Source organism: Megalops cyprinoides, chromosome 4 (genome assembly GCF_013368585.1).
Source record: "Megalops cyprinoides isolate fMegCyp1 chromosome 4, fMegCyp1.pri, whole genome shotgun sequence".
NCBI lineage: Eukaryota > Metazoa > Chordata > Actinopteri > Elopiformes > Megalopidae > Megalops > Megalops cyprinoides.
In genome coordinates, this window is record NC_050586.1 from 12,936,089 (window position 1) to 12,954,361 (window position 18,273).

The 18,273-nt window shown below is 42.0% G+C and overlaps 1 protein-coding gene across 2 annotated transcripts; it reads right to left on the bottom strand.

Annotated features, from left to right (window-relative positions):
- Nucleotides 1–303: 303 nt before the first annotated feature.
- prkg1l (protein kinase cGMP-dependent 1, like) lies at nucleotides 304–17,741 on the bottom strand. Of its 2 annotated transcripts, none has more exons than XM_036526790.1 (20): nucleotides 17,176–17,741; nucleotides 16,197–16,389; nucleotides 15,722–15,845; nucleotides 15,114–15,280; nucleotides 13,741–13,854; nucleotides 8,910–9,015; nucleotides 8,651–8,714; nucleotides 7,538–7,615; nucleotides 5,528–5,622; nucleotides 4,863–4,928; nucleotides 4,665–4,739; nucleotides 3,310–3,406; nucleotides 3,066–3,205; nucleotides 2,752–2,841; nucleotides 2,386–2,527; nucleotides 2,012–2,175; nucleotides 1,679–1,801; nucleotides 1,425–1,487; nucleotides 1,268–1,334; nucleotides 304–619 (listed from the first exon to the last, which is right to left on the bottom strand). In XM_036526790.1, the coding sequence occupies exons 2-20, from the start codon at nucleotides 16,384–16,386 to the stop codon at nucleotides 521–523; spliced, it is 2,064 nt and encodes a 687-aa protein (XP_036382683.1). In that variant the 5' UTR covers nucleotides 16,387–16,389; nucleotides 17,176–17,741; the 3' UTR covers nucleotides 304–520. The 2 variants fall into 2 exon arrangements, with proteins under 2 accessions (XP_036382683.1, XP_036382682.1); XM_036526789.1 differs by having other exon boundaries at nucleotides 16,197–16,418.
- Nucleotides 17,742–18,273: the final 532 nt, after the last annotated feature.

Below are 18,273 nucleotides of genomic sequence, written 5' to 3' on the forward strand. Positions count from 1 at the left end.
AAAAACTCCAGTGATATTTCCTGCAACCTCCACCCCCACCTCTGCTTCTTTCCCCGTGAGTCACTCCTGTCTATCAGGTGTAAACCACTGCTGAAAAAAAAGACCAAATACTCAAACCTCTCAAGCCGCGACATGTTTGACATAAGTTTAGCTTTGCTGCACTACAAACACAAAGTTGTTTGAATTTGCATGACTACTCTGGGTATCATTCTTTCACTCTGAGATGAAATATCTTTAAAAAAAACATTGGGTTCATAACAAAATACTGAATTAAATCAGGTTTTTAAAACATTTGAAGCCCTTCATTTTTATTGTTTTGAAAACATGTCATTGCTTAAAGGTCTTAGAAGTTCTTTCTGGATACAGTATCCTTGTATTCTTCTGCAATGCCATTCTGCCAGTAGAACTGCAATCTGGTCATAATCCAGTCCAGTGCATAATAGATCAGGTCAGTTTTTTCATCCTCTTGGCTCCCTCTGTTTCCCCAGGTCTCCACCCAGACTGAGTCAGGTCCATTCCATCAAAACTCAAGATCCCAGCCAGACTCCTCATCTGGGGGTGGGTCATCACTGTCGTCAGGGAAGCTGTCAAAATTGCTAGCATCCAGGGGACTGCTGACCTGGGGGAGAGGAACCCATTGTGGTCACGTGGCCTTTGACATTCTGAGTTAGCTAGGCATGATATTTGAATAATTATAGAAGTAAATGAAAAAATAATTAAGTAATTTAAAAAATGACACTGCAATCTCTTAAGGGTGTTTTTCCCCCACTAGCCACAAGTTCTTTTCCAAATGAGCAAAAAGAGCTATACCATCACACGTCTTGTAAACAGTAGCTGTAGTTTCAAGACTGTTTATTACTTGAAGTCTGACATGTGATTTACAGACTACTAAAGAATAAACAGGCACTGAGAGAATAAGGGCAATTTTTTTAAAAACAGCACAATCTCAAGGTCACACGAATACATTGGCCCTATCTTGCCTTTTCATTAATGGTGTCCATTCTCTGCTTTACATTTCTGTTTTCATTCTTTTCAGTTTGGTCAATAATCATATATCATATAATCATCACTGACGTGAAATAAGCAATGCCTAAATTCAGTTAGTCATCTTCCCACAACATCTATAGCTCTTATTAACATATATAACATATATATGACACCTTAAGCACCATTCATCTTCATATGATAACTAAAGTGGACATCTGTACCCTTCCACCCCAACCCCCCCCCCCCCCCCCCCCCAAGTCTTTCCTACCCTCTTTCTTACATTGGGTATGATTGGGGGGGTCAGTGTGCCTTTTCGAATTCCTTCCCAGTTGAATCCTTCAAACCACCTGGAATATAACAGAGCAGATGTTTTCCAGTTGACACTGGGTGCATTTGTAATCATACACATTTTTGTTGTTGTCCATCATAAGTCTTACTTGTGTTTTTGGATGTCCTTGACCCCGTTCTTCTGGTTGCCAAGTCTCTCTGAGGGGTTGTCCCTGAGAGTCAGAGGTCATACACATACTGTTATGAATAATTCATATGCACTCCCATACTTAACAAGCCCATAGGTCCTGTGCAACTGAACATGCTAGAACCATTGTGACTGTGACATGTCAGTAAGAGAGAGAGAAATAAATGCTCTAGTTGTGTTTACAGGATGGTGAAGCTTTTTTGGCGTATATCAGACCTGCAGAGCCTCTTGATGAGGTTGGTGGCACTCTTGTTGATCTTCTTGGGGAACTCCACCATGTCAATCCCCCGCAGGATGATGTTGTATGTCTTCATGGGGTCTGAGCCCGAAAAAGGGGGGCTGGAGGGGAGAGGTTTGAGAGGGAGAGACATGGACCGGGGAGAAGATGTCAGTAGTTTTATGGGGAAAGGAGAGAAAAAACCTAATACAGAGACAGAAAACGAAGGAACAGTGGTAGGAACTGCAGAGAGAGAGCATGTATGTGGACCTTCTTTTTTACCCTTTCTTTTGACCTCCCTCTGGGCCTCCCTCCCTAGTCTCTGAGCTCACCTCCCACTCAGAAGCTCAAATATGAGGATGCCCAGTGACCAGCAGTCTGCTGACACATCATGGCCCTTGTTTAGGATGATTTCAGGGGCCACATACTCCGGGGTCCCACAGAAGGTCCAGGTTTTCTTCCCCAAGCCCACTTTCTTTGCAAAGCCAAAGTCGACCTGAGGGGGACAAAGTGGTCTGGGTGAAAAGCCAAGCAGGAGTGCTGATAGGTCCCTGTGAATCTACGGACTCCTTGATCAAAGTGTCTGTGTATGGTGTTCTTCCTCTGCCGCTGTCTGTGTGATAGTGGCATGCATGTGATATTAGCAAAGGTAACTCTCACAGTCAATGCTGTGTTTTGTCCCATGCCACCATTTGTAGCAGGTTACCAGTTTTGCATATCCACGCTGGTCCAGAATAATGTTTTCCGGCTTGAGGTCCCTGTAGATGATGCCACGGCAGTGAAGAAAAGTCAGGGCCTCCACTACACAGGCGGTGTAGAACCGAGTGGTGCTGTCATCAAAGGAGCCTCTGAGATGGGGGGCAATGTAAGTTGCTCTGGATAAGAGTGTCTGCTAAATGCCAGTAAATACAGACCTACGATCACACATGAAACAAGCTCACACAACCAAGGTGAAAAACACAGAGAGGCAGAGATGCAAACACCCACTCACTTTTATAAAATGTACAGAGAGAGAGAGAAAAGAAAGGCTTTTCAATCTGCTTAACAGTACAGGCGGAGTCATAGACGGTACCTGTCTCTCAGTAGAGTCCACAGTTCGCCACCAAGACAGGCCTCCAACAACATGTACAGATATTTGGAATCCCTGAAGGTACGGTAAAGTCTGAAAATACAAAACAGCACAGGAAGCTTACATATTCATTATGCGCAGCCACCTGGTCACTTTCTACTTTAGTGGGGTTCCAAAAGGGTATTCCAGTCAAAAACACGCTGTGCTTTCATGCTTTTTGAAGTTCAGAGGTGAAGATGGAGAAACAAAGGGTTTGTTGTGCTCTGGGAAAATGAGGTGTGGGTAGAAGGGCTGCAGTCCAGCTGCGAGATGCTGACCTGACGGTGAAGGGACTGTGGGCCTCCATCATGATGCGTCTCTCTGACAGGATGTGGCCCTGCTGGCTGGTGTCCAGGATGTGGCGTTTCTTCAGCACTTTCAGAGCGAAGGAGCGGCTGGTATCGTCCTTCAGATGTACCTGGGGGCAACATTCAGTAAAGAGTTGGTTTAGAACTGAAACAACACAATATTATTTGACATCATTGGTTATAAACCGCCACCCACAACAGCCGGCCTACTCACCAGCTCGACACGGCTGAAGCCCCCTACTCCCAGAGTGCAGATCACCCGAAAGTCACTGAGTGAGACACTGGAGAAGAACGTAGCCTCTGCCTCTAACCTGCTTTCCAGAAGAGACAAGCAGGAGAGGGCCTTGGTTACTGACGTGCGATAGCACAGCAGAGTCTGTGGCCTTGCCTTGATTCAGCTCTGTCGACACAGGAAGGTTATACAACAATAAGGCTGCTGAAGCAAAACAAAGGGGAAGGGTTTGTTGAGAGAAACTGAGCTTTGGAAATATGAGTTCTATCTGAGTTAACTTTGTGTGTGCTCAGTGCATCCAACTAAACACCAGAGCTCATTTGGAAGCATTTAAGGACTTTGTCCAGAAAACACCTTCATGTATGTTACATGATAATTGTTTTTCCTGAGAGAACACACAAGAGCTCATTCAATACTCTTGTCACTGACTTTAGTGACTTCACTTGACTTTCTGTGTAAGCATCTCAAAGGTTCAAAAACCCACGTTAGACTTTTATTTGTTGATCTCTCATTCGCTTTTAATATGATACAGACACACATTTTAGGTAACAATCAACTTGCTTATTTTAACTTACACTCCAACATTGTGGGTTGGGCTGTGGATTTTTAAATGAGTTCATTGTGTCATGTCAGAGCAGTGCTCCTCATCCACTGGCTCTCCTCAGGATTGTGACCTGTCCCCAGTCACATTTACATTTACATTTATTCATTTGGCAGACGCTTTTATCCAAAGCGACTTACATAGGTTACAGTTCTTTACAATGTTATCCAATTATACAGCTGGATACAGCTGAAGTCACCATGAGAACAGGTACATCCTGAAATTTGCAGACCATTCTGTCATTGTCTGTCTGCTACAAGGACACCGGGCATGGGCCCATAGCTGAGGAATTTGCACAGTGTTGAGATAATGCTTTTCTGCAGCTTAACGTTTCTAAATCTAAAGACACGACAATTGATTTTTGGAAGACAATCACAGCCACCCTCGCAGACTATCATCAGAGGCCATGGAATTGAATTTCTTGACAGCTACAAATACCTGGATACTGTCACTGATGACAAATTGAACTTTGATGTAAATACAGATATTACCTGTAAGAAGGCTCAGCAATGTTTGTATTTCTCAAGAAAGTTAAACATTTTTAATGAGAATAGAACAATGATATCACTGTTTTACAGTGTCTTTTATCGAATCTGGTTTGACCTCCTCCATGCCTGCCTGATTTTGTAATCAGAATCTGAGAGTTGAATTTAATGGAATCAAAACAATGATTGGTAACAAGAAAAACTCATGTCAGTAGGATTATGAAAAGTAAGTGCAAAATGTGAATTCTTACTTAGCTTTGGCCTCTTCACTCTCGTACACCTTCTTGCTTACATCCTCTAGACCTCCTATAAGCTGCTTAAAGGTCCTGTGGCGGAGATGAGAGAGAGCAGAGATGTGGAGCATTACCCATGGTAACGCAGATTCAAGGTAGCATAAATTCTCTCCCGGCGCACTGTGTACGTCATTGCAGTCCCACGGTGTCACTCACTCTCTGTCTATGACAAGGCATGTCACACTCCCCACTGCAATAACATTGGCTGTCCGCACATCTTCCCTGGAATAGGGAAACAAAAGAACAGAGGGATGGAAATGTCATTCATACACGGTGCAATGAGTGCTCTGATGCTTGAAGGAATTATCCAATTAATGAGCAGTAGACCGACTAGGGGCATTAGAGTATCCCAGTGTGTTCCACTAAGTGTCCATAAACCTCAGCCCTCCACTTCCCTCACCACATGAAACTCCTGCGGACAATGAACAAAATGTTCCATTCACCATTTTTGAACATTTTTTTAAGCTAGATGTTGCGTTGATAAAAACTCAAAAGCATTTAGCACAAAGATTTGGCATTTTTTCATTTCATTTTCAGATCATTTTCACACAGTTGCTGAATGGGAAAGTGCCATTTTTTATTTGCATGAGCATATCATTTGCACCCACCATTGCATCTTGGAAAATCACAGTGCACCATATGGAGCAGAATGCCTTCGTCCAGTAGTGCAAAGCAGTTTGATGCAAAATATTCTGGTCTAATACTATGAGGAAGCAGAGTTTAAGGTTTACTCCTGTAGATGTATTGTCAAGTAGATGACTTGTACAAGGTAAAATGACCCCACAGAAAGACCAGAGTGTACACATTCATTTTTTCCTCACCCTTTCAGCGCCTGCTCACCAAACCAATCCCCTTTGGACAGAGTGGAGAGAAACACTGGCTCTTCATTGGCTGACTTCTGCTTTGTGACGTTCACCTGGATGCAAGTTGGGAGAGATGCCAAAGATTACAGGTTGGGGTAGACAGGTTTAAGTGCTCGCTACTCATAATGATTGTTAATGTCAGGCGTAATATATACAGCAATGTCTCTAATGGCAATTTTGTTCCATTGCTCTCACTTAAATAAGAGTAATGAAATACTTGGCTGTACATGCCCTACGTGTAGCCAAATTTGTGCGATAGATGAAAGGCAAATTAGACAGGCTGGACAGTTTGAAAATGTGGTTCCTTTCTCTCTCATTTATCGTTAAGCAGCCAGCCAGTTATCCACCTTGGCCTGGTACCACCCCTATTGAAGCGGAACATCTGGCTCCACTGTAAGAGGTGCACAGAAAAGCTACAGGATTAGATATGCCTCTAGGTTTGATTCATCTTGTGTCCACCTTGTTGAGTAATACAAATCCACGTTCCTTCTGCAAACATAACTGTCTCATTTGTCCTGTGTCACAAATGGCACGGGAATTAAAAATCACTCACACGCTGGAGTGAAATATTGTACAAAGGAATTAGTGGCGTTTGGTTGTTAGGGACCAACCAACATGGTGCAATGTATTACCCAAGTAATATTGAGAGCTTTTATTGATCGATTGATTGATTTGATAATGAAAAGATACATCAATATAAATTAATGTGAAATTAATCATATTCAAGAAATACAAGTACATTCATTAAAATTCCAGGGGACAACACACAGATGTATGTAGACTGTGGTCCTCCTATGTGCCCCACAATGCAAAATGTCCAGGTGAGTTCAGGTTGTTTACTATACATATACATTTGTATATGGCTATGGTATGGCCTGGGTTATGCTATAGCTATGGAAAGAAACAAGAAACAAGAAAACAAGAAAAAGTATGCCCAGGCATGATGTGTCAAGTATGTATAAAGTGAGAGAACCAATTAGTCTGTCTCATAATTTGTTATATTGTACATTTATGCTTGTCAGTCACCCACTGTAATTTCTCTAATTTCTCAGTTACCTTGTCTGTGACTAAGTTAAGTTGTTACATACATGGTTACTCTGTACACATTTACAACTTTCAGATTAAATGCAGTTTCAATGAACCACACTTTCCACTACTCTGTGTTGGTAAATACACATATATGTTTACAATATTGAATACATTACCCACCATAAATTCAATCATATTTGCCCTACAAAATGATGGTCATGAGAAAATAGCTTTGTCTTACTGATTTGTCTAAATTTTTTGCTGACTTGTTGCCATCCTACAAACTAATGAAAACTCTTTTTTCATAACTGGTACATGTCCAAACATGATCTGATGCCAGATCTGATGTCATCTTTTTTTTTTTTTCAGAAAACATTTTTTCTCCTCAATGTCACAAAGCACAAGCGAAGCTGACATTACTGACATCACGTCTTTGCAAAGTACAATATTGTTATCACTGGTATTTCTGCATTGCACACTCACAGTTAACACAGGTTAAAAAAATGTGGGCAAGAATCACTTAGCTGACACTGTTGCAGCCACTTGCTTTGTTAATTATGAGCATCACGCTACCATCCTCCCCTCCTCATCTAGTCCTTGCTAAGAAACGGCTATTCAAGAGATAGCCTACAGTATTGTATTGTGATGGCACAACTCCAGCTAGAATGGCACCTAATCTGAGAGGATTGCATGTGTATATGTGCATGTAGAACTAACTTAAACTTAGTCTGATGCGGTTGCAAATGAGGAAAAAGGATTATTCAAGATCAAAATGGTAAAGTATATCCAATTTGATGTGTTGATGCTGAAAAGTGTACTTCAAGAGTCATCTGATTCTTCTGGTACACATCCACTCCTGGATTACAGCAAACAGCTAAAAAAGGACAGCTAGTTGCTTTGTTAGCTATGAGGACCATGCTGCCCTACACCCCTCCTCACCTGGCCTTCGCTGATGATGAAGAAGGTATCTCCAGTGGCCCCCTGTCGGATTATGTAATCCCCATCGCTGTAGTGAGTCTGAAAGAGAAGAGGGACGTGGGAAAAGACAAGAGGGGAGGGAGGGAAAAAACGAGAGTGGAGAAAAGGTGGGTGAAATGAAGAGAAGGCAGGCAGAACCAGTGGCGTTGTTAGGTCCGATCATTTGGGGCTGTAGCCCTGAATATTTTAAGCCTAGCCCCAAATATTTTCACCCTGAAAAAGGAGGTGTTTATAGCAAAACAACAGACAGACTGTGTAACAGAGCGGAGCTTGACTTGCAGCGTCCGAAGGTGTGATAATATTTATTTATTATAAAGGTAGATATAACCTCCCCAACCTACCAATGCCGATCTCTCCCTTCAAAAAAAGACAAGCCCCAGGCAAACTTGACCTAGCCCCTGATCTTTTCAATAGCTAGAAACGCCCCTGGGCAGGACTGAAAGGGAAAAGTAGATTCAGAGGTGAAATGAGGCACAGAAGAAAAGAGATGCCATGTGAAAGAGCCATGTGAAAGGACACACATTCAATCAAGCTTAATTTACAGCATTATGAGTTACACACTGAGTGAATCTGAAGTGCATCTGTGCCCAAGAGAGCACAATAGCTGTGAAGGATCAGTGGTTTATACCTACAGATCAAGCTAGACAGAGGTAACCTGGAGTATTTTATTGTGACAGCACAACTGCAGCTGGAATGCCACTGAATCTGAGAGAAGTGTATGTGTAAAGAGTGCTCAATCTTGCATTGTGTGCAGTAGCCAAGGGAGACCCAAGGGAGACTTTTTTTCTGGCAAGTGTCAATAAAATCTGTGTGCTTGTTTTCACAAACTGGGAGATTACTGCAAAAATTGAGCAAATATTTTTTGTTTGGCACAAATAACTTCTATGGAGCAATTATCCTTGAAACCTGGCACGGATTTAAGTAGTGTCACAGAGACATTCCTTTTGTTGGAAATATATTTGTTCCACAAAAGAGAGCTGCAGTGCTTGAATTTGAATGGATTGTCTTTTTGGCTTGTGTTCAGTTTTTACTTTTGCCTAAAATGTAGTTTTTTTGTGTTTTTGGGTACTGTACCTCCTCCAAAACATCCGCCACTTTACTGAGCACATCCTCTGGAAGTGCCTGGAAAGAAGGCACGCTGTTGACAGACAGATTAGTGCATTAGTCATGAGAGAACCAACCAGACTCTCTAACAGAGTGACACACCATCACATAATGATGTTACTGGCATACAAACAAATGGGCTATCATTGTGGAGCTGATAAACAGACAGAGATTGTGGCTAGTATGTGTTTGTGCATGGGCTGGTCAGTGTCGCCGCCCTGGTGGTCACCTGCGGAGGAACTCCATGTACTGTGAGAGCCTGATCAAGCCGGTCCTCATCATGATGGTTTGGAAGCACTGGCGATCAATCGCCCACAGCTTGATATCAGTTAGAGCTGGAAAGAGAGAGAAAAACAGTACTGAGCAGAGTAGAAATAGAGATGTTGAAAGAGTAAGAGAGACAAGGAAAAGCAATTGAGAGGGCGAAGGGCCCGCCTTTTAAACATCAGCTGTTAACCCTCTTGGAAAAGCTAGTGAAGGCTGAGTGAGGTTACAGTCCATAAAGACAAATCCATAAATGCAAGGGAGGAAGGCATTGAAAAGTGAAGAGAAGTTTTATTGTGAAGGTGAAAACAAGTAGGTACATAAAAACATGTTCACAGCATCAAAATATTACATAGCTCTGTCTTTCTCTCAGTGTGAGTGCATCCTTCTGCATATCCACACACAGCCTCACTCCTCTCACAGTCTTTGGATGAGGAAGACTTGCTATGGAGGTGGTGCACAGTATTGTATGCTGCAGACAAACTTATGCTTTTTCCGTTGATGCAAACACTCATTGGCCTACTGTGACACTAGCAGGTAAGACTGCTGGCAACCTTCTTTTAAGAACCAGGCAGAGTTAGTTAAATATTCCTATGCCTGTAAACAGAAATGGAAATGAAAACTATCTTGGCACAAAATCTGCCCCACTTAAGGAGCAAATTTATTCCTGCAAATATAGACACATTAATAGAAGAGTTCAGCTGTGTGTGGTGTGGTGGTTCGGAGTCTCTTTGCTCTTCTCTCTGTCAGTGGATAATTGAGCACAGAATAAAGGTTCGGGGCTTTATTTTCTGCACTCCCCTCCTTCCCCCCATTGCGTGCTGTGGGCAGAGGAAGACAAGAAACTCTGGCAGGGATGCTGTAAATTAATGATGAACCTGATTAATTGATTCAGCTGCTCTTTTTGAAAACGGGAGATCATTGTCCCACAACAACATAATAGTTTCCATCCAATCCGCTTCAGACTTTCCCCAGGAACTTCCTTAACTGACCTCTACTGCGCAGAGGTGAGGTGGAAAACTCAGCCAGTACTGTTCGGAAGTGCTCAACGTAATTGTTATGCAATGATACACTAGCACAATTGGTGTGGGGAAAAAACACAGTAAATAGATGTACAAAAGAGGAAACACAGCCTGTCCTGCCCTTCTGCTAAACCTCAGTAAACAGCTATAATAATAGCAAAACACAAAACATAAACCCACACAGTAGACAACCAGATGTATGTAACACTGTTCAGCTGAACACACTTCACACCCCACACAAAACAAAAGCTCCAAACCCTTACAAGTGCTGTCCACTTAATTACTGAAGTGTCTCAACTGAATTTTGACACTTCCTTTAGCATATTTTTTCCTTTTCATTCCCATTCATTTTTGTTCTTATGATGGCATCTGTTGGAGTATAATAATAACTATAGTAATATTACATACATACAGGGCTGCTGTGCCATGCACGTTTATTTATATCTATGTTTACCACTGTCTATGATACTATATGTGTTACATTCAATGTTTCTTTCAAGTGAGCCAGCTCAACAAACTTCAGTATGCCAACATGTATGCCCTTTGACCCTTTGGGTGCGTTGTGGGCTGCCCTCTATCAGTCACTGATTCTTGGCTCTAGAACATTCCGTAATATGAGGCCTCCCCTGCACAGCACATTCAATGAGAACACATGCTCCTCATTTCATCTGATTTTTTTTTCTCAGAGTAAATGTGTGTCAGAAAAGGATACACAAAGATTTATTAAGGGGAACTCTCCAAAGGTTTGAAAAAGGAGTGAAAATAATTCAGGTCAACACTAAGGACAAAATCTGGTGAAGGAAAGGGAGGGGGGTGGAAGGAGGGAATGAGCGACAGAGAGAACGCTAAACTTGCTTGTGTGGTGATGATAAAGGAGAGGAGAGACAGAAAAGGGAGCTGAAAATGGATACTGAATAATTATTGAGTTACAGTATTAAGATTAATAAATAAAGAGTCATTTCCTAATTTGGTTTCACTTGTGGGATAGACTATCTGTTATGTAAGCCCCTCTGTCTCTTCACATTGATGCAGACATGCACTGAGAATCACCAGCTGACCCTTAGCACCATGCTGTCAACCTGGTATCTGTCTCACACATCAAACCGAGAGCAGAGGGAAGGAAGAGAGTGTGTGAGAAAAAGAGGGAGGGAGAGAGAAAAGAGGAGGGAGAATGAAGGAGAGACAGAGAAAGAGAGAGAGAGAGAGAGAGAGAGCACATTGACTTTAGAGTGCCTTTCAAGTGCCTATCTAGTTAGAGCAGCGGTAAATGCAACCCATTTTCTTTGCAACAGAAACCAGGTCAGTGGTGAGGCCCGTCAGTGCAGCGTTTGTAGTCATCTGAACAGGCAGTGGACACAGCTGTTTTACTGCTGCCCTCTGCTCCATTTAAAATCATGCAAGCACCTTTGAGATTTGGATCAATATTAATAACATTTCCCATCAAAAAAAAAAAAAAACCACTGTGACCTTGTTTTTCAAATCACCAATAAAACCTGTAATTATCTCTAGGGTAAAAGAGTGAAATGATGCTCAAAGCAAATAGCAGAGTATTCAAAAATAAGTACAGAAAGAGGGTCAGAATAGCATGAAAAGAGCTACACAGAGACAGGCGGTGTATTCCCCTCATCTTAGAGTGGAGTGTTTGAAGTTGTGAGGTTATGAGGTGTTTGCTAGATACTTTGATCTCAGTATTTTTGCCCCTTGGAGACATGCTCACTGTGAAGCACACTGCAACAGTCTGAGTTTACAATTGTTTATAGTTGTACTGTACTAAGTAAGACCTGACCGATTGATTGCTTGATTCATTGACTGTTAGATCAATAGATAGATAGATAGATAGATAGATAGACAGATTGATTGTAAGATGGTAAATGTATCAGGTAGGAAACTGTAATTAGTTGTTTTGAAGACACGTTTTCTGCTAATATTACAGTGTCACACTTACCAACTACAATCAGTCTGGCTTAATCTACAATATTTAGTGTCCTATTTTCAATATCTTTGGCTGGTGTGTGCTTATAAAAAATGCTTTATCGCTTTGGAAAAAGCTTGGCCTTGAGTCTAAAATAAAAGGGAGCAAAAAGGGAACAAAATAAAAGTGTTTACCCTAAACAGTGGAAAACCTTGGCCCTTCAGATTGAACCATCACACATTATTAGTAGTTGCCTCCATATTGACAGCGGACATTAATCACTCAGAAATCTGGGAATGCTTTTCAGTTATTGCATTTTAAACTTGACAGGTGATAGATTGTTAAACACAATCAGAGAGAGATAAAGACAGTGATTTTTAAAAAATTTGATAATTAAACTTTCAGTGAATTTTTTGACTGATTGTTTATAAAGAGAGGGGTGTAGTAGAAAAACAGCAGTGGATCTTAATCAATCAAAAATGTCCATAAGAAGGAAATAGATGGTTTAAATGGAAATGCAATAGACTGCTACTTTATTAGGTAGTACTGCCACTGAGAAAAAATGCACCATGATATGTACCTTGAGGTGATAGAGGTAAGCCTGTTTTCTGCAAACTTCAGAGGAGGATGGGATGTTACAAGCTTGCATAAATTAATGTGTTACTTAACCTCTTGCTCAAGCAATTAAGGAGAACAAGAAAACGGGGGAAGAAGAAATGTAGAAATGTAGAAATGATGGCTTGTGTAATTAAACTTATCTTCTTTGCAAAAGAATATTTTAATATTTCCAGGGTATGTTCAGAGCTAGGGAAAACTGTCTTTTCTAATTATGTTCCTTGGACATGGAACAACATGTAACAGCCTCTGGAATTACAATATGTACTTATATCTTTGAGAGACTTTAAAACATTTGTCCAAGGAGTGTAATTGTTTTCATAGGCTTGATTATTTCATCTCTGTCCAGGTATTTTTTTTTATATATCAGTGTGTTGTTGTATTGTGTATTGTTCACTTCTGTGCTGACTGTATAGATGCTGTCCTGGCAAGGTTGAAAGGAGAAAAGGAGATTTTTTTTTTCATCTCAAAGCACTTCCAGGTTAAATATAAGAAATACTTTAACTGAGAGTTTAAATTAACCCTTGAATGAAAAGGGATGAATTAATGTGCATTACAGAGTACAGGGAGTACCAGGAGTATCAGGAGTACCAGGACCAGCCGCGTATAAGACACCTCTTTGACAGCACACAGTTACAGTACACAGTTTTAAGTAAACAACTCTTGTGAAAGTAGGTCGAAACAGGACAGTCTTCCTTTTCTTTCAGAAAGAGCAGCACTCCTTGATCTTGTACTCTTTTGAGTCTCTACTCACAAAGCAATTGATACAGAATTTCAACAGCAGCAACCTATTAAAATATAGCACTCTTGGTGTTCTTCATTTCATGTGCACTTTGCCTGCAAAACCTATGTTTCAATTTAACAGAACTCTATGTTCAAAAAGTGGTCACAAAAAGTGAGCCATCCTCAATGGGACTGCCACATCGACTTGAGCAGCATGGATGGAGATATGGTTAACACAATTGTTTAATTTGAACAATTCTGCAGTGCTATTGAATAGCACTCTCCCTGGTCTGCCTATGACCTTGAATGCAGCTGTCAACCACAAAGAGCTAAAAAAAAAAAATAGAACACTTACAAATATAGCAGTGGTTTTGCTCCGTTTATTAAATGATCAGAATGCTGGCCAAGGTCATTTGTGGGAGCCGAGTTTTGACAGCTTCACACCCAGAGTGCTATGGCGGCGACAATAGCGGTGTGGTGCTGCTTAGGCATGTGACAGCAGTGATTAGATGGTGCCCCGGTACCTGTGACAGTGGCAGTGCGAGTGCAGTTGTACAAGATGGCCAGCTCTCCAAAAACCTTCCCTGGGTCCATGGTGCACAGCTTCTGACCCTCCTTGGTCACCTCCACCTTCCCCTCTGCATGCACAAGGACATACACACATGTTATATTCTAAATACAATATACAGATAAAATGCCTGTATTATATGAATGCAGCAAAGTGTGTGTGTTGTGCAGCACGGCTGTTTATCAGCTGCAGCATCCTTGTGTAAGTGTGTGTGTGTGTGTGTGTGTGTGTGTGTGTGTGTTTTGCTGTTGACAGCCTGCAGCATTGCTGTGTAAGAGTGTGTGTGTGTTTATGTGTGTCTACATTTGCATGGCTGTTGATAGGCTGCAGCATCACTGTGCAAGAGTGTGTGTGTGTGTGTGTGTGTGTGTGTGTGTGTGTGTGAGAGAGAGAGAGAGAGTGTTTGCTTTGCTGTTGACAGACTGTAGCATCACTGGGTAAGAGAGTGTGTGGGTGGGTGTGTATGTGTCCATGTGAAATTGACAGTGATTAACAGAGTTGGGTTGAGAAAGAAAGAAAAAAACAGGATGAGGTGTCAGCAACAGATGTCAACAGACTGCCGATCCAGCTGCTCCAGGTCTCCTTCAGAGGAACGGGGAGGATAACAAGGGCTGACAACTGCAGCCTCTGATAGCAAAGACAACTGGGACTACCTAACAGGTTCACCAAGGTGCATTAAAAAGTCATAATCTGTTATCTGGAATTTCATCAGATCTTGGAGACTCAACAAAAATGTTGCTTCTCGCTGGTGAAATACAGACTTCGGCGGTGCTTTCTTCTGGGTGCTTTTTGAGACAAGTTGCGGCATACATTCGCCCAATAGCTATTGAAAAGTAAAGTGAGTGCTAGAATTGTATTGCACAATATTATGGTGTCTGCCTTTTCGCACAACTTGCTGCGACTTGCTCTCCTGTCCCACAAACAGGCCACTCTTACATTTCCTTTTCATTGTGCCAGGGGCCTGAAAGCAGCTCCGGTAGGATCAGAGGTGCATACTAACGCAATCACAGCCTGTGGGAAAGGAGAAGCTGTGCTGTGTGCCTCGCCGAATCTCACAGTGCACATCTTACTGCCCACTTGAAAGACCAATAAGCAGAATACATTAAAGATCGCAGGCAGCCATGCCTCAGTTGTGGATGTTCAGTGCATAATAAATAAATAAAAAGAAAGCCTCCAGCACTCTGGGTAATAGCAAACATGAAATCATCTTTTTGCAATTGGGGCACGGATGTCGATAAGAGATGACATTTTGAGGTGTCTTGCACGAAACAGTCTCATTTTCATCATATCGTTACAGCTGAACTGTTCCCGTCCATCTCTTTCTCTCACCTTCTAATACATAGACAAGCGAGCCGTCGTCACCCTCCTGGATGACACAGCACCCCTTGGTGACGGTCGTGGGGTGCATGCAATCCACAATGGCAAGGATCTGCCCTGCCTCCAGGTGTTTCATGAAGTCATTCTCGAGCAGGGCCGTCTGGATCAGCTGCTGAGACCTGGGGGGTATGGGACAGTTCGCAATGTCACTTCATATAAGACTTAATACAGGCGTGCAGCTCAGATTTTTAGTATACTGAAGTAGTAGAGTGAACTCAGTCATTCAAACAGAGGTCTGTACAGAGACCATGTCCATTTACTTAGAAGGCGCAAATGAAAGACATTATTTTCAACATAGTATTTTTCCCCTCAGAGTTCTCTTTAGTCCAAACAGGATCTGACTCTATGATCGTTGATTAATGCTTTAAATGCCAGGGGGCCTTGTATCTGGCCATGATAAATGGATTTAAGGAAGTGCCCAGGAAGCATTTAGTTATTGTAAATCAGTATCATCGTATCCAATATATTCGCTCCCAGCACTGACAACAGGGATCCACAGAGCCCAGAGGGAAATCTGGACACAGTGTCCTGGCAACTCAATATGTGGTGTGATCTCTCACTCCTCGCTCTTGCTGTAGCTGGTCAGGGTGACGTGCTTGAGCTGGGCAGGGTCCAAAGCGGTGGGCTCGGCAGATATGGCCTGTCTCTTTGTTCGCTGGGGTTCGTCGTGGGATGCAGAAGGCCCTAGGATATGCAGGTTGAAAAATCCAATCATGTTATTTAGGCTTACCTCAAAAACACAAAGAAAATGCAAAGAGTGAGGCTTTACAACCTCTCAGGACAACATACTAACACAGAAATCCTTTCTGTTCAGATATTTTCTCCAGTCAATTAATTCGACATTTATATGTCCGACCTTTTGAGCCAGCACCAGAGTATAGTTCCTGCTATACTGTACTTCTTGTAAACATTTACCTGTCACTAAAACAACCCCACACCAGAAAACCTATATGCATAGATATTCTAAACAAAGACACAATATCAAACTTCTACGTGCCATGGCTGTTGTGGTTTTTTCGGTACAACATGGACTACCTGCAGTGCTTGCAGAGGGCCCTGGAGGGGAGAGGTTTGCCCGATAGCGGTCCAGCTCCCCCTGAAGTCGACGGATTAGGTCGTCCTTGGCATCCAGCTCCAGCTCCAGCTCATCAATGAGGGTGTCACGCTGACGCAACTCCTCAATTTTTAGCTGCAGGGCAAACTGGAGGTCCCGGAGAGTGCCCATTGTCTGGGAAGAGGAGAGGGGACGAGGCACGACTGAATCCAGAGAATGATAAGGAGAAAAAGGCATGACTTACAGCATACACTGTAAAATGTGGGAAGAGCTTCATCGGTATTTAAGTGAAAGAGACGCAGAACATGTGTATGCATGTGCATGTGAAAGGGTGTGAAAGGATACAAAGTAAGGCTTTCATCTCAGCATGCTTAAGGCCAATAACACACTGAATGGGAGATACTAAGGATGCATGCACCACAACAACAAGCATGACAAAAGGGGAGAATCATTCAGAGACAGAATCAGCAGCAAGGAATTTGCGTCAGCTTTGGTGCAGAGTACGATGCACACTGTGCAAAGCAAATTCCAAGGAATTGCTGTGGTCTTGAGAGAAAGTAGGAGGTAAAATGAGGGCTGGTTGTTTTCAATTAAACACACCAGCTATTTTATTACCCAATATTACACAGTTGATATCTTCTGATGCATGTACATTTCACACCAGAAAGAATATTACAGCTACTGCTTATAAGGAAACGTGATAGTGATAACTATTTATTCTTGCGGCTTAACATTGCAATTGTCTTAAATTATTCAGGGACAATGTAATCTGAGCTCCATATTAAAATCACATTACTCTTCATGCCGATTTAGCTTGCGGTGTAGTACACAAAACTGCCACACTATACACTTGTAGCCTTATTTAAGATTTAAAAAGCGTTCTACCGACTAAGTATCATACACATGACTGCCATGCAAACGAAATCAAAAGACACCAAACGATTTCACAAGATTTTGTACCTGTGTATCCGGATGTCGCGGAGCAGCCAGAATGACACACCTGCCTCCTGTAGTTGAAACGTTATTTCTAAACCAAACAGGAGCGAGAACTATTAAAAACCTGACCTATTTGTACAGCGTCATAAAAAATTATTTTAAAAATCCAGGATTTTAGCTTGTTATTTGTGCCAGGAGGTCCGACTTCTCCTGTCAACTCCTGAATCCAACAGGCACGCGCTCTCACTTCGTCGCGCTGAGTCCTGTTCAGCAACGGCGGAGCAGTACTGAAAAACGCAGCGGTAATGACTGAACTAATTACACCAGTCATTCAGTTATCCCCTGTTAGATCCGACGCCAGCAACGTTGTTGTAGTCCACCTACAACCTGAGATATACAGCGTGTCATCTTCGCATCTCTACTCTTACTGTACTCCGTGAAATCAATGTGTGTGTTGGAGACAGAAGCTTCCGGATTGGGTTTTATTATTTTAGGTCACACAAGTAGTTTAGCCTGGATGACTTATCTAACGCTTTTTTGCTGTGTTTCCGAATGTATGATGAACTGTACAAATTCAGCGCATACCAGATCCAATCACACACACACACACGTATACGCGCGCGCGCAAACACGTAGACACACACACACACACACACACACACACACACTTGGACTCGCCAGTCTCCTAGGAACACTAAAATTGCTTGACATAAGCGCGGGTACATCGGCAGGTGCACCGACGATGTGGTGGACCCTGACAAACACTGACGTACAAAATAATTGACACACCGCTCACAAACGATTGAAAGGATTCAAAAAAAAAAAAAAAAAAAACAAACAAACAAAAAAAACAACTAATTTCATTCTAACATATACAATAATTAAAAGCAGAAATCCTCTAGTTTTATCGGTTTTTGTTTAAAGTGAGCTGTCTCTGAGACCGAGATATGAGACGAAATACATTTGATTACAAAGTAAAATTTGGGTTGACACCAAACGCGTTTACTCTCCTGTTGCAATCGACCATGTGATGTTGATGGCATTTCATGACGTGCCAATTACTGAAACGAAATATTTAAAATTGGATAAAAGAATGTCATGCAGTTTACCTACCTGTAAAAA